The 16,112-nt window shown below is 46.8% G+C and overlaps 1 protein-coding gene across 5 annotated transcripts in view; it reads left to right on the forward strand.

Annotated features, from left to right (window-relative positions):
- The first annotated feature begins 6,876 nt into the window (after window positions 1–6,876).
- The window catches only part of LOC139053105 (proline-rich protein 36-like), a 49,819-nt gene continuing 40,583 nt past the window's right edge, over window positions 6,877–16,112 (forward strand). For 3 of the 5 annotated variants that reach the window (XM_070530263.1, XM_070530265.1, XM_070530276.1), the window contains exons 1-4: window positions 6,877–6,987; window positions 7,712–7,803; window positions 12,113–12,161; window positions 12,683–12,754. In XM_070530263.1, coding sequence (XP_070386364.1) covers window positions 12,138–12,161; window positions 12,683–12,754 — 96 coding nt within the window. In that variant the 5' untranslated portion in view covers window positions 6,877–6,987; window positions 7,712–7,803; window positions 12,113–12,137. The remainder of the gene's footprint in view (window positions 6,988–7,711; window positions 7,804–12,112; window positions 12,162–12,682; window positions 12,755–16,112) is intronic. The other 2 variants (XM_070530269.1, XM_070530282.1) reach the window with 1 other exon arrangement.

The raw sequence follows: 16,112 nt of genomic DNA on the forward strand, positions 1-16,112 counted from the left end.
ACAGGATGTGCCCGCTTTTTAGCACTGTATATGCTTCTTTTGTCCTCCTAACCTCACTGAGCCCTTTATATCCGATTTACTACCCTCTAATTCCTCCAATAACACTGCTAGACTCGCCTCACTAGATAACGTTCTAACGTTAAACTTTGCCAGGTTCAGATTCCAATGGCGGCCTGTCCGGAGCCAGGTATTCTTAGCACCCTCTGCAGCGTCACAGATCTGACCGCCGCCGTGGTCAGTTGCTTCGCGGCTGCTGGGGACTGAGGGCCGGGGTTTGATTGTTGTATTCATATGGGAGGTTGTGGACAAGTACTGCACCAGGGTGGCCAATCCTGCTCTGGTGAGAGAGTGCGTTACCGGTTCTGGTCGCCGGGATCAGGCCGCACTCCAGGCCTGTTTGTGCAATTTTCTCAACACACGGTTTTTTTTTATTTTCCGGTGGAGAATTGCCGCGGTTTGAACCACGGTCATCTTGCACGGGAGACGGATACTCTACCGTCTCCGCAGTGGTTAAATTAAAAAATTAAATTATGGGGTTTTACGCGACAAAACCACTTTCTGATTATGAGGCACGCCGTAGTGGGGGACTTCGGAAATTTCGACCACCTGGGGTGCTTTACGTGCACCTAATTCTACGTACACGGGTGTTTTCGCATTTCGCCCCTATCGAAATGTGGCCGCCGTGGCCGGGATCCGATCCCGCGCCCTCGTGCTCAGCAGTCTAACACCATAGCCACTGAGCAACCACGGCGGGTCCCGCAGGAGTTGTACGCCTCATTGAACCTACAGTGGTGCCCTATTTGATCAGTCAAGGTTGACCAATCTGAGCTCGGTTATACCGCACGGATGGCACTCGGCTAGATAACCTGGTATTTATGACTTGCACATGTGTCGCCATACCTAATTGATGATGTATATAATTTTTTTTTAGGAGGCTTCCAGTACAGTCATAAAATAAAGGAAAAAGCATTAAAAAGACAGAAAAAAGAAAAAAGGGGAAAAAAAGGAACATGACAGGTGATTTGAACTCATGACCCGTGGATGTTGCCCGGAAAGATAGCTCAGTCGGTTGGTTCGTCAGGCCCCAGGTTACTTTCAAGCGCCATACCTCCTGCTCCGAGCCTCATACTTACGTGGAAAGGGACTTGGGATAATTTCTTGGGAAAATGGGGGGGGGGAGATAAGGGGGGAAATATGCGTTCACCGAGAGGGCATCGTCAGCACGAGACCACCACCAGGCACCCTACTGAGATGTGGGGGAGCTTCGCGGCCGGAACGAAGCCTGCCTTCTCCGCCGGCCAAGAGGGGAAAACGCGCTTTCCGATCGCTCAAGGTTGCGCGGACATAGTAGTATAGCTCTAGCGTCTAGGAAAAGCTTAAACAGGTGCGAGGGCGGCACGCATAGCGTGGGAAGCTAGCCGCCAGAATAGCTATCTCAAGGACTGCTGCTGACGAGGGCGAAATACCTTCGTGTAATTATAATAACCCTAATAGGACTACTTTCGAAAGAACAAAAAAAAGAAAAGAAAGGAAACGGCCCAGAAGGCTATACTTATGACTGATAATTTTCTATATATATATGTATTCATCTCATCTATGGGATCACATGCGCGCGTTGTTGCTTTGTCTCTGCGTGTAGTAGTGAAGAGAGCCAGTTTAAGGGCGGAGAAATGAAGGAAAGGAAAGCAAAATTGCAGCGCCGTGGTTTTAAAGCACACCCGTGGTAGAGAAACGGAAGGCGATATAAGCGTGCGTGGCTATGATACGCACACGATAGCACAGCAATCAGTACTCGAATATAATTAAAACCCTAATAATAATTGTAAATATTCATCTCATCTATGGGATCTAATGCGCGCGTTGTTGCTTTGTCTCTGCGTGTAGTAGTGAAGAGAGCCAGTTTAAGGGCGGAGAAATGAAGGAAAGGAAAGCAAAATTGCAACGCCGTGGTTTTAAAGCACACCCGTGGTAGAGAAACGGAAGGCGATATAAGCGTGCGTGGCTATGATACGCACAAGGCAAACTGCCTTAAAATATTTAGACTTGAGGGGAAAGCTTCGTTAACAAACTATAACACGGCAATCAGCACTCGAATACGACGAGAGAAATTATTGAGACATGGAAAATTCCCTTGAAATAAATATGGTTTGCGAGACAAATGCTTGTAAGTATTGAACCTCTTAAAAGACGAGGGGGGAAATATGCGCTCACCGAGAGGGCATCGTCAGCACGAGACCACCACCAGGCACCTTACTGAGATGTGGGGAGCTTCGCGGCCGGAACGAAGCCTCCCTTCGCCGCCGGCCAAGAGGGGAGATGGCATCTTCTAGGGCTTACTAATTATATATGGCGGTACAGATTGACTACATTGTGTTCTAAAGGAACCAAATATTAAACATGGCAAGTTTCGGGAACCTTTATTCAGCCAACGCGGCCCAAGTGCGAAAACATACTTTAGAATCCCTGACGTCACGCTGACGTACCCGCGCAGGAGTTTCGGCGCGAAATTGAAATACTCATACTTGGACCTTCATTTTCTCATCTAATAATCTAACTATTTTTTTAAATGAATGCCTGCAGGGTCCTCAAACAATGCTCCATTAGTCTAAACTGATTTATTGTTTCACTTAGTGTCCCTTTAAAGCCACGTTTATTGTCCGACGTAGTCGGCGCATCGGAGTGCGTTGGCCGGTTACGTTGGCTGCGCCAGAGTGTCGAATTATCGCTCACCTATAGACGCTGTTGTTCTCGCCAACGTGATGTAACGTGTGCGCACGCTCACAGTACGTCGGGCTATATTTAGCGCATTAACCCTCGCCTAGTCATGTGGTACCATAGCGGAGAGGCTCAGAGAGAGCGCAGCTGCGACGCCTCTTCGCAACGAATCACATGGCGTGACGTCACAACTGCCACACACTCGTTCTGGCGGCTCAAGGTCGTTGCGATGCGATTAATGACCTTGAGAGACGTGGCGTAGTAGAGACTTCGCTCTAACATCAAAGCACCGCTAAAGCTTCCATCATTAGAGAAAATAGGACTGTTCGCACTATTATCTCACTTTCACAAGCTATGAGAACTCGGGCATCGGAGCCAGCAGTCGAAGTAGAGGACAAAGTGACTCGTGAGCGGCGAGCGGTGCTTCGAGGCTCGGCTGTACGCCCTTGGGCGCGGCCGGTCAAGACTGGGGCCCGCTGGCGTGGACTGAGGGACCGCGCCGTTCCCACAAAACATTAACATAACCATTCGTCATTTGCGGCCTCTTGCATACAGCCTGCCAATCGAGTTTTCCCGTGCCTAGATCACCCTTTCAAAGTTGTAATCCTGCATGCACGTACAAGCCTTTTAAATAACTCGCCATTATTTCGTGCCATCCGTCCTTGGACTACTCAACGACACGATGTCGTGTCTATAATAAACTACGATACATTTGTACATGTGCTGAATAGTTCGCTTAGCATCGATTAACATTTGTGCCTGAATCCTTATGTCTACAACCTTCTAATATGTTTCGTATCCGCCAGTGTCGTTTATTGTCTGTTTCATCTATGTTGCTGTTAATGACTGTTCACCTGTTTCACTGTGACCCCTTGCGTTTATTGTAAGCCTCTTTGAGTAAGCCAGCTCAGTGACTACAATTATGCTGTCTGCCACAGGCGATTTTTAAACATTCTGTAGTTCTAAAAAATACACCTGGTATAGTGGAAAGGAGAAAGAAAATATGGATATTCCATTACTTAAGATGTTCTTAGCGCAAGGACACGGGGAAAAAGAAAGTAGAGCCCTAGAGACAAAGCGTCCTGCCTCGATTATACTTTCTTCTGCTCCATGCAATATTTAATGCAAATAGCATCCTTGCAATTGCCATACCAGTTTTCTTTCCGGCTACCTAGCTATCTGGCTATCCCACAAGAAACCTGGGCCGATCCCGAAAGTGTGCAGTCTAAAAATGTGAGCCGTTCACGTGGTTATGTGACGCTCTTCAAAGAATCAACCTCATATGAACCGCATATGGTCATCGTAGATCAGCTCTACACGATTTTTTATTTATTTATTTGTTTTAGATACTCTTCCATCTGAGAACCAAGCAGGTGGGCGTACAACAAGAGTACAAAGCATAGTGCAAAAAATAATTTTAAGTGTAACTTGCTCCTGTGTGTAGTGGCTTCAATATTTTTTTTGTATTTATGATTTGCCGCTAATATTGTATAATATGCTGTGTTTCCTACTGCAATTGTCGCTTTCATTATTACTTAACCCACTCCCTTCTACAATGTCTCGGCGCTAGAGGCCGGGCACGTCAAATAATTAAATTAATTATATTAAAGAAGAAAGCAATAAAAGAAAAAGACAGCGTCGAAATCAGTTTAATTTAAAATCAGGTCAATCAATCTACGGATTCCGCACATATTTTGTCGCAATTCTGGAAAACTGGCCGAGGAATAGCCAGGAACCCGAATTGTCTAGAACCCCCCCTCATACCGAATGGTACACAGAAAATAAACACGCTGAAATAAAACCAGATTTAATTTGGGGTTACTATACGGGCCAGAGCCACGATCTGATTATGAGGAGCGCCGTAGTGCGGGCCTCCGTACAATTTTTTTACCACCTAGGATTCTCTAAACGTGCACCTAAATTTACGTAGACCAGCGTTTTTTCCATTTCACACCCGCTCGCCGTCGCGGAGCCGATCTTGTTCCGGGCAGCAGGGCCAGAGAAGACGGTTGGCATCCCGACCCAAGGTGCCTCAGCAGCAACATCAGCCAAAAAAGAAGGAGGCCCCAAGAGGCAAGTCACCAGGGATCCTACTGGCATGCAGCACCCCTAAAAATAATCAGGTGAGCTGGGCGCAAGTCGTATCTCCCACTGCCAATGCTAAGAATACACCTACACCAATCACACAAAACCCAGAGTACCAGAAAATAGTAGAAGAAAACAAAATACTTCGAAACAATTTAACCGAGCTACGAGCCGAGTTTGAAGCATTTAAGCGCATGGCAAACAACAGCACATCACAGCAACCCATACCAATTGCGGACCACACTTCCAAATCACCACCGCAGACATCACTGCAACAAAGTGCCGCCTCCAGCGCTCAAACGGTAACGCTGGAACAGTTAGCACAAAGCATGCAACTAATGTTCGCAGAGATGCACAAACTCAAGCGAATGGTAGAGGATGGTCAAACAAAAGCCGCAGCCGTCCCCCGAAAGAGGGTAAGTCAAAGACCGGGACCTCCTACCAGGACACCGAAAGCTATAGAGCACACTGATAGTGACAGTAATATCCATGACCCGCCATGGTTGCTCAGTGGCTATGGTGTTGGGCTGCTGAGCACGAGGTCGCGGGATCGAATCCCGGCCACGGCGGCCGCATTTCGATGGGGGCGAAATGCGAAAACACCCGTGTGCTTAGATTTAGGTGCACGTTAAAGAACCCCAGGTGGTCAAAATTTCCGGAGTCCTCCACTACGGCGTGCCTCATAATCAGAAAGTGGTTTTGGCACGTAAAACCCCAAATATTATTATTAATATCCATGGATGATATGACAAACAACACAAAGACCGGACACATTGAAATCTGGCAATGGAATTGCTGCACGCTACGCACTAAATTGGCTAATTTCACGCACTACTTGGCTAATTTGCTACTACACTACTTGGCTTGGCACGCACTAATTGGCTAATTTCACGCGCCAATCCCTCCCGACGTTATCTGTATCCAGGAAATAGGAAAACAAAATCAAAAACTCAAAGGATACGAGCTTTATGCTCGCCCAGATTAATTTCTTTATAGCGATTGGTCTTACGTGACGGACGGACAGGTTTCCTCGTCGGATAGGCATATAACTGCTTACGCACTTAAAATTTAATTCTGGTGTTTTATGAGCCGAAACCACGATTTTATTATGAGGCACACCGTAGTGAGGGACTCCGGCTTAATTCTGACCACCTGGCACTCTTCAGCGTGCACCCAATGCATGGAACACGGGTGTTTTTGGCATTTCACCCCTCATCGAAATGCGGCCGCCGCGGACGGGATTCGATCCCGCGCCCTCAAGATTGGTTGCGCAACGCCGTAGCCACAACGCCACGACGGTGTTGATGTGTGCGAAGAAGGAAATTTTCTGGGTCACCAAAATCTCTTATTTTGCGCCTTTGGACGCGCCAGCTTCCCTTATGGCGATTTTCGACGGGCGAAAATGAGCCACGCGGAGACGCTATATAGATGTGTTCTGGCCAAAGCTTGAGACAGTCACAGCGCGGCAGCCATGGAGGCCAGCGCCAGAGCTCACGAAAGCGTTTTTATAGAGCTTTATAGTTGCAACGTATAAGCGGCGCACTTGAGAAAAAAAAAAAAACACGGGCACAGAAAAATAACGGACACACACGAAGTCCTAAAGTGGTTTATTGCTCAAGGACGCGCTTTAAGTAGGCACGTCTCCGAATTACCAGCTCGTTCATCGGTACCTGTTAAACGAGTTTATTTATGTAGAGCTGTTTTGCGCGTTCCTGTCAGCCCGCCGGAAAGCGTCATCACATTAGCCTTCTACACTTTCTATCTATGAACGCACGCGATTTCGGTCGGCTTCGTCGCCTTCTACGTAGCCCTGCGCACGTTCGTGCATTTGTTCTAGAAAGCCACAGTGAAATCCACTGACTGTTCAAGCCGTCGAATTGTTACGAAGGTTACAGCAACTTTGAACCGCAACTGAATAGTATAGATTCTTTTTTTCACTTTGTTATACAAATGCGGCAAAATTATTGTGAGCGCGAGCCATCACAAAGCGCGAACGGAGCCAACCGCGGCTCCCTGGAGCCACGGTCGGCCTCGTTTATAGCCTCGTTGCAGGCGCACGTGCAAAAAAAAATGTGAAGAGGACAAAACTGCAGCGCGTGCTCACGGGACCAATTTCGTTCGAATCTACGAGAACCAGACGCAAGACCGGCGGCGTTCCCTTCGGCTCGCACCTAAGCGGACAAGCTGGTAAGCCTAACTTTTTTTTTTTTTAAGTCTTCTCTTCGAATTTTCAGTGCCGCATGAATTGTTCGTACGCCGAGCCCGCATTAGATCGCGCTGCGCCGAGCGGCGGCTGAAAATAAAAACTGCACGGTGGCTCTCCTAGACGTCTGGTCCATGTGCACGCGACACACAGGACACACATTGGGGCCACCTGGGTCGCACGTCATCGCACTTTCAGGAGTTTCTGACGTTAGGGCTTACCCAGCTATAATAACGCATTTAAAGGCATTATAGGCGCTCGTTCACAGTACACCGACAGCTCGCTCTGAGCAACGAGATTGACCCGGCGAACCGGAGTAAGAGTAATACATCTCACTTTCGGCGGGCTCCGCTCCATGCTCTGTCGTCGCAACATGTGTTTTCGCCAGTTTCTCCCTTATTGTGTTGCCGCGCGCGTTATTCACTGCGCCCATACGATTTATCAGAAGATGCTGGACTGGCCACGTAGATTCGACTGCAGAAGTCCGGCTGCTTGCTCTTAATGCGAGAATGAAAGACGTTTTCGGTGTCCCACTAAAAAATGCTACGCAGTTTGTATTCACTTCCCTCGATTCGCACTTTAACGTTTTTGGAAAACTATAGAACGTCCACAAAACACGAATCAATCAACATTACGACCCGTGAACCTACATTTTGGTGTTTCCGAAAGACGTGTGCTTTGTATTTAAGTGATTTGAATTCCTCACAGCGGCCGCAGAGTCACGGGGGATGCAGAATCAAGCGAATAAAATTCGCGACCTTCTTCGCCGTTTGCCACAACTCAAGTGAACAGAAAGACGAGTGAGTTTTGCAAAAAGCTTCAAAATTTTATATAGCTTTATTTGCCTTCTTTTTCGGGTTCCGCGTGGCTGCCTGGCTGTTGGGTCGGTCGCTATCTTGCCAGATATATTTGTGGATTTATGTACAAAGGTTATATGAAAGTACCCACGAAGTGGCTTGTGCAACCCGTGTATGCTGACCAAGTATGCCTCTGCCTCTGTGTTGAGAAACAAAAAACAATTCCTACATAAAACCTGCGCTTATAATGTCGGCTAACATGCATCTCTAGATCCCCCCATCTGTTAGTGAAATATTGAACTAAATTTACCAGGTTCATTGAGGTACTTTGTTTTATTTTATTTAATAACTCAGTGTTTGTCAGTGGGTGGTAGCCCAATCCCCCAGAATGGGCGTGTCCCACTATAACACATGAAGTACGGAATTCACAATGTTGCTTGATATGTGTCGTACTTTTCTCTGCACACGCTTGTCATCACCATTCTTCTCTCGAAAATATTTATATATACGGCTTTCGTCTTGGTAGCAATGCGACGTATACGTCTCGCGTTATTCAACCACCTGATTTGGTGCTTGTATTTCGGCATAGGTTGTGAATGATGCAGTGCATAAACATAAAAATTGCATGACAATAAAGTTTGGACCGTTGTGGTGGATGAACAGTAACATTCCATACGGTTACACATTGCCTTTCATGATTAAACAAAATCGTATGCATTGCCTTTAGTTGTGAATATTTAGTTACCCGTTTCACTAAAGCTTCGCTTCACATAGATGCTAACACATGCGTGGGATGTGCATTTTTTTTCCTTGCAGTACGCCCGTTTACTTAGTTGCGAAGGAAAAACACCCCTTTTTTTATCGTTAACGATTTTTCTTTAAATCCCCTGTGGCATGTAGTACAATTCCAGTTCCTTAACCAGGTTACTCTCAGTATCAGAGACGGAGATTATTCGCACGAGAAATCAAAATGAATATTTGACTAATAACGAAGTTTTGTTGATTAGCTTTTAAACTTATTACAGTGCACATACTGCAATTTACGAATTATAGCCGGTGACTTCGAAAGTCATATCCACTCAGAATTCTGAGGATTATACCAGGTTCGAGATATGCGTTCCCAAAGTTTGCGACGAAAGGCATTGGCGTTCAGAAATTTTGGAGCTTCAATGCATAAAAAGACGTTTTGTTAAAGAAAGTGCAACAACAGTGCATTTTTACCACAAGTTTGACAGCGCTTATCATGAAACTGGTGCTAGTTTCAAAATGAATTCCAATCATCTGATGTGCCTTGTTGAATCACTGGCTTAGATAAGTTAATGAATGAGTTTTTGTTAATTGGTCAATTAGGGAGCTTGATTTCGAGTACGTAATGCCCGCCTCTTCTAGTAATCCGCCTCAATAAGTACAGGATGGCTATTAAGTACGTGCACCAATTCTAAGCTATTTTATTCAAAAGGAAAACATGTTCTTTTCAAACAGTCCTTATTTTCCAACAAAAAACAAGAACAGTGTAACGACTAAACAGGAAATTCCTAGAAATGACCTCCTTTAGTCTTCACGCAAGCTTGGAGACGCTTCTTCACGAAGTCGACGGTGGCGCACAGGTAATCTTCAAGTTCATCCCAATCTTTGATCAAAGCAGACTTCAGGGATTCCAAACTTTGCAAGAAGTAGCTGAGACACTCTTCTTCAATGCGCTCTAGACTAAAAACAGCGCTTATCATGAAACTGGTGCTAGTTTCAAAATGAATTCAAATCATCGGATGCGCCTTGTCTAATCACTGACTTAGATAAGTTAGTTAATGACTTTTTGTTAATTGGTCAATTAGGGAGCTTGATTTCGAGGAAGTAATGCCCGCCACTTCTAGTAATCCACCTCAATAAGTACAGGATGGCTATTAAGTACGTGCACCAGTTTTAAGCTGTTTTATTAAAAAGTTTATTCAATAGATTGAGGTCAGGCGAATTCTAGGGCCAAAAAATCCTTCGACATGTGTCGCGGGAACAACCTGTCGTACAGCTTCATCGTTTTCTTCGCTCCATGGGAAGAGGGCCAGTCTTGTTGGAAGATCACTCCCTATTGGTGCAGTTCTGGGAGCTCCAGGGACGCACTGCGTGCTCCAGAATTTATTGTTGATAGTAGGACGCGGTGATGATGAACACGAGCGGAGTCTTGCCGGTAACGAAGATGCCACCCCAAACCATGAGGAGGGACTTGGGGGAAAAGGGTCTGCGTACAAAGCTTTCGCTTTACTGAGATCCTTTCTGCGGATGTTCTGGCTGTTCCGCGCGACTAATTCCACAGTGAAAATATCCTCAACAGTGAAGAGCACGTGCTCGATACGCGCCAACTTGAAGTGCACTAGGAGTTTCAGCGCGAGTTTCAGCCTGTTCGCCTTGGCGGTGTCTGTTGGTAAATGCGCTTGCAGCTGACGATACGAACGAAGCCAGAGGTTGTTTTTCAGTATCTTCTGTACATTACGCCTGGCGATCTTCAAGTCAGAAACAATCTTGTTCAGGCTAACGGCGCCATTTAGCGAAATCCAATTCCGAATGATCTTCCTGATCCCTGGGGCGTTGACGCTTGATGGTCGATCGCTTTTTCGCTTCCCCTTGACGTCTCCTTCCTCTTTGTGTAGCTTCGCGATCTTGAAAACTGTTTTTTGAGGAATGCGGAGTCTATCAGTGTTCTTCTGCGGTGCGAAGTCTTTGCAGTAAGTATGGAGGGTGGCGCGTTGGTGCGGACTGATCTTCGTCACTGCATGGGTTAAGCTGTTGGCCAGCTCTCTTTAGGTTGAGTGCGGTGGTACCTCCCAATTTCTGAGCTATGTGCGACAGTTTCGGAATCAACGCCGTGGGAAGCTCAGTATCTGACGGAACGGTGTGCACATACTTATTAGCCACCCTGCAGATGTGCGCTATATGCACACAGGTGGTTTTTAAAGACTCTGAAAACGCTAAAGAAAGAACGGTGTCTCCGTTTGGTGTGACTTGCGCATCTTGTTTATAAGAAGGTGAAAGCAGCGCGTATGACCTGTCACCAGTAAAGCCGATTCTCGTGGTGCATATCAGCAACCTGGCCGACAACGCAAGGGGTTATCACAAAAATGATCATCAAGCAGCACTGGCCAAAATTTCACGTGCTCTTGTTTACATAGTCTCTGGCCTCTGTATGCATGCTGAATGGATGTTACAAGCAAAAACTGGACAGAGCACACAAGAGGCGAACGCAGTGACAGCAACGTAGTGTCCAGCGTTTCTTTTTCGCCGTGTCCCGATTTCGCTGACAATAGTATATACGACGCCTGTTTGCGAGAAAACTCCGCAGCTGATTACTTGCACATGCGCCGAAAGCAGCAGTCAGCGCATCTCTAGTGATACATTTGACGCAGAGAGCGATAGTGTTTCTTTTTGAACACTTCACGCCTTTTTCAAGACTTCTTGAACACTTGCATGAAAAAAAAAGAAAGAAAAGCGTTCCAACTGTAGTGAAAATGCTGCGCTGAAATGCATTGCGTGTGGTTTTGTAAGTTCAAGGATAAGAGTATATTTTATCCCCTACTGCTCCTCCCGCTAATCAGAAGAGTAAAGCGAAATAGACTCTCCGACGAGAATGGGTTCACTGCGGGAACGGAGCCACGAAATGTTACGGCGCGCGACGCTCTCACTATACAGATATACTGTGGTCTCGGAGCTCTGTTCCAGTTCTCACTGCAACAGCCATTGGTGACACGCACGGAAACGCTCTATATAGTCACGAACGTCCTTATCGTTGGGCTCTTACGCACAAATCTACTCATTTTGCGCACGCAGAAGCAATTTAAGTTATATGCACACGTTAAAAAAATTAAATTATGGGGTTTTACGTGCCAAAACCACTTTCTGATTCTGAGGCACGTCGTAGTGGAGGACTCCGGAAATTTCGACTACCTGGGGTTCTTTAACGTGCACCTAAATCTAAGTACACGGGTGTTTTCGCATTTCGCCCCCAACGAAATGCAGCTGCCGTGGCCGGGATTCGATCCCGCAACCTCGTGCTCAGCAGCCCAACACCATAGCCACTGAGCAACCACGGCGGGATACACACGTTCCTCTTTATTCCATTGAAACATGAAGCATATTCTCTATTAAATCACAATATGCTTATACAGTATACTGCTCATTGTTGCCCTTTTGTAGTGCAGCTGGATCGTTGATATCAGCGAGAAGAGCAATTCGAGCTCCCCGAAAAAAAAAACGTATTTGAGCATAGAGCACTCGAAGAACCTGTCCACTGATAACCAAATCCAGTCTGTTCAATTTATTGCAGTCGAAGGACAGCTGGTTCCGTACCAATGGCGAGCGCGCCAACACGAAAGGTAAGCTTTCATATCTGCTCCAGCGCGCAGTAAAACTAAAGCGTCGAAACGCGGCTGTCCTGTGCATTATCTGCATGCGTGCTATGCTCACAATTAAATTCACGCATATGCTGTAACGTTATTCAGTGCCGACACTTTCGTTGGACCTGCAGACAGGCGAACACAGGAGGCGCAAATGATCTCATTCGCTATAAATGTTCGGCTTGTTAATTACCTCCACGATGGAACCTTTGCGCAGTCGGCAGCAAGTGACAAACGAGCCTTGCGCCCGGGTTAATGTAACGATTATCTTTGAATCCCTGTTCCTTTTCGTTTTTTGACGGTTGTCCTAGTGACGCGCCACCCAAGTTTTCAACAAAGATATTTAGGCCATGAACTGTGGATGATGAGGAAGAAATAGAATCTAGAAATAGGAATCGTTACATTTTACCGGGCCTGCACTATTAGCGGCGTGCAAAATACGCGCAGGAATCCTACGCCTTCTGTGACCACCGTTTTGCATGGTTCTTCTCTTATCGCAGGATGTCAGCATAAAAGCGGGTGTACAAAAGGAACGAGAGCGAAATGTCGTTCGGCACCCTGCACCATTTTCGGTAATGTCTGCCGACATAACAGTTGGTAATTCATGAAAACAAGAAATTCGTATTCGAAAGGCTAATTTTAAACATTCGGCAGACACACTTACAACTGCTTACGTGTGCGAATGCCAAAGCATTATAGTCCCTTTGGTGAAACGGTTTCGATTGATGTTTTCGACGCGCATTAAAATTATTTCTGCTGATTCGGTGTGTGTGTCTGACGCACGCGCTAGGCCGTACCTTTAGTCAGCCAGGTTGCTTCGACGCGACGTGCGACGGCTCTGGCGGCGGCTCTGGCTGACACCTTTAGCCAGCCAGAGCCGTGCAGCCACCGTGGCGTCTCAAATAGCACTCTGGAGGCCAGGGTTCGATTCCCACCCAGACCGAGATGTACCAGATTTTATATTTAAAGCCGTTAATTTACCTTGTGGACAGGAACCTCCCTGAGAAATCTGACGGCAATCCGAGCATTTTTAACGCGTTTTTACTCTTTGTACCGCCCGGTCATTTTTTGGTACCCTCGCTCTGTCACGCCGCCGACAAATGTTTGCATAATGGAGCACGTAATGTTTTCGCAGTAATAGTGTGTGTTGTGTTATATTGTATCAGTGAGGCCTTCTTACTTTTTCCTCCTTTTTTTGCCCTTCTTCATTGGCTCGTGAGGAGCCGCACATCCGGCATCGCAGACATAATTCACTCGACAAGGTGTACGATATGAAAAGCGTAAAATTGAAGGAAAATAATCTTTACAAAATACGACCCCTATTTATGTTTCTCTGCTCCACTAGGAAAACGCGCCTACCGTACCTCAACCATTCAAGTAGATTCCACATATTCTGCCGAGATAAACGTAACTATAGTCGCTATAATGTAACGAATCTATTCCAGCGCTGTTCCTTGTCACTCTTCGTAAGTGTCTCCGAGCGACGCTTCGCCCATGTTGCCGACACCGGTGTCGGCCAGCCGTGAAAGGCGCATAAGGAAATAGAATCGAGCGAAATGAATCATTACGTTATACCGGCCCAGGGCCCGTATCTACAAAGAACTTCTGACGCTATAACTGCTCGTCAGAGCAAATGCCAACTAATCTCATATTTGGCATATTACCGAAGTCGGCCGGCCAATGGTAAGCATACGAACGAGAAGCTTTGTGAATTCGGCCCCAGACGTGTTCTATACATCAACTTTAGCGCGTGGGAGAGTGCTCAGCGTTGCATAAAGATGGTACTATATCATTCTACAAAGCATTTCTGCTCTTCCTTGAATTTGTTTTTCAAGCAAGAATTAATACGTTCGGTTAATTATCCACTTCAGGTGTTTTTCTTCTCAGTTTCCTTTTTGCCATCTTTCGCCATGAAAAATATTCAGGCAGAAAATCTTCGATGATTATCTGGGTCATGCGAAGCATTTGTAAAAGGTATAGATGACGCAAATGTGCGTAAAGAGTGACGACGATGGTGTTATGACGGCGGCGGGACGATCACGGTATATGACGGACATGAGATGATGACGCAGGAGTGACGCCGGCCACGTGACGCCGGCCACGTGACGCCGAAGGGGTGACGATGTTAAAGTGATTCTAGTTTGGCGACAACTGCATGGCGACACTGGATTGACGACAAGGGGATGACGAAGTTGGAATCACGACAACGGCACTGCATTGACGACAAAGGTATTTGGAAAGCACATTTAGCGCCAGCGAACAAGGGCAGAAGGTAGACGACACCACAATGCGCTCGCTAACTTCAACTCGCTAACTTAGGTATGACGGTATGGCAAAGGTATGACGACAATGGGTAGACGAGAATGCGATCGCTCCGACAAAATGACCATGACGGAATGACCCCGACGGCGTGACGGCGACTTGGCGATGACAACGCGGTGTCGACAACGGAATGACGGCGATGGAATGATGACCAAGTTACGACGACGACGATATGACGACGCAGTGACAGCAACGCAGTAGAAACGACTGAAAGGTGGCGATGACGTGGCAACGAAAGAATGATCACAATGTCGACGCAGGCAATGAAATGACGAATACGGAATGACGACGACAGCCTGGCAAAGACACGGCATGTTGGCGTTTTAGCTCATGTCTGCCGCCGTGAGCCGCCCTCATTCGCACTACATTCCGTGTTTGTTTGCACTGTGTGCGGTACCGGTCAATGAGGCCGCCTTTTATTTCGCGCTATGTCGGGTGTTTGCATTACGTCCGGCGGCTTTTTGAGCTGCACTATTTCCGGGATCGTCCCGCATATTTCAGAGAGAAAAGTGGCGCGTCCTTGAGCGTGACCTAGGACGAGAACTTGGCTCCGATTAGGCAAAAAAAGAGAAACCCCTTCGCATTTAAAACATACAAATAAGCGGCGCTGTTCACGAACAGATCTTGCGTTAAAATTGTTTGTAAGAACAATTTCTATCCAATTTCGATGCCGTACATAGGACTAGCAAAGGCTTCCGCCCAATGGCAAAGAGCACGAATGCGAACGAACGGCTTCGTGAATTCGACCTAATCGCAAAGTTTCTCTTTCGCGAGAGCTCTTTGCCATTTGTCCCCTGCCTTTGCTAACGACATCTTTAACGACACGATTGACTGGGTTCTGCTCTTACGAACACTTCTAGCGTAAGTACTTCTAAATGCGAAACATTTCTCTGCCTAGTTTGAGCCAAGGTCAGAGCAATGTCACGCGCAAGGATGTGCCAAATATGGCTCCGAAAAATGTTGAACGATCCCAGAGATATATTCCAGATCGAAAACTCGGGTATTGCACGTGCAAAATAAGGGAGGATGTATTGCGAATTAGGGTGCCCTGAGGCAACGGATGATGCACGTGAGCGCAGACGTGAGCTCCAACACCAACATGCCATCGTTGTCATGCTGTCGTCTTCACTCCATCCTCGTCGTTTCATTGCCTGCGTGGATATTGTAGTCATTCTCTCGTCGTAATGTCATCATCATTCCACCGTTATTACGTTGCCTGCGTTGTCATCGCTGCGTCGACAGCACGCCGTCTTCGAGCCATCATCGTCATAGTGTCGTCAACATTTTACCATTCGCGCCATTTAGACATCGCGTCGTCATCACCAAGGCGCTGTCATGCTGTCGTGCTTGTTCCATCGTCGTCACTTTTGTCGTAGTGATGGCACTGTCAACCTGTTGCCATCACGCCGTCGTCGCGATGCCACCTTCGTCATCCCTTTGTCTTCTTGTCTTTGTCGTCACTCCGGGCCCTATAACGTAAAACTATTCCAATATGTTTCTATTCCAATCTCCTGACGTCAAATTTGCGTAACCGCCAACGCAAGCACCGGGCGGTCGCCCGCAGGGTTGTCTGAACAGACCAATCAAACGCTCTCCTCGTTCGTAGGA

Source organism: Dermacentor albipictus, chromosome 1 (assembly GCF_038994185.2).
Source record: "Dermacentor albipictus isolate Rhodes 1998 colony chromosome 1, USDA_Dalb.pri_finalv2, whole genome shotgun sequence".
Classification (NCBI taxonomy): Eukaryota; Metazoa; Arthropoda; class Arachnida; order Ixodida; family Ixodidae; genus Dermacentor; species Dermacentor albipictus.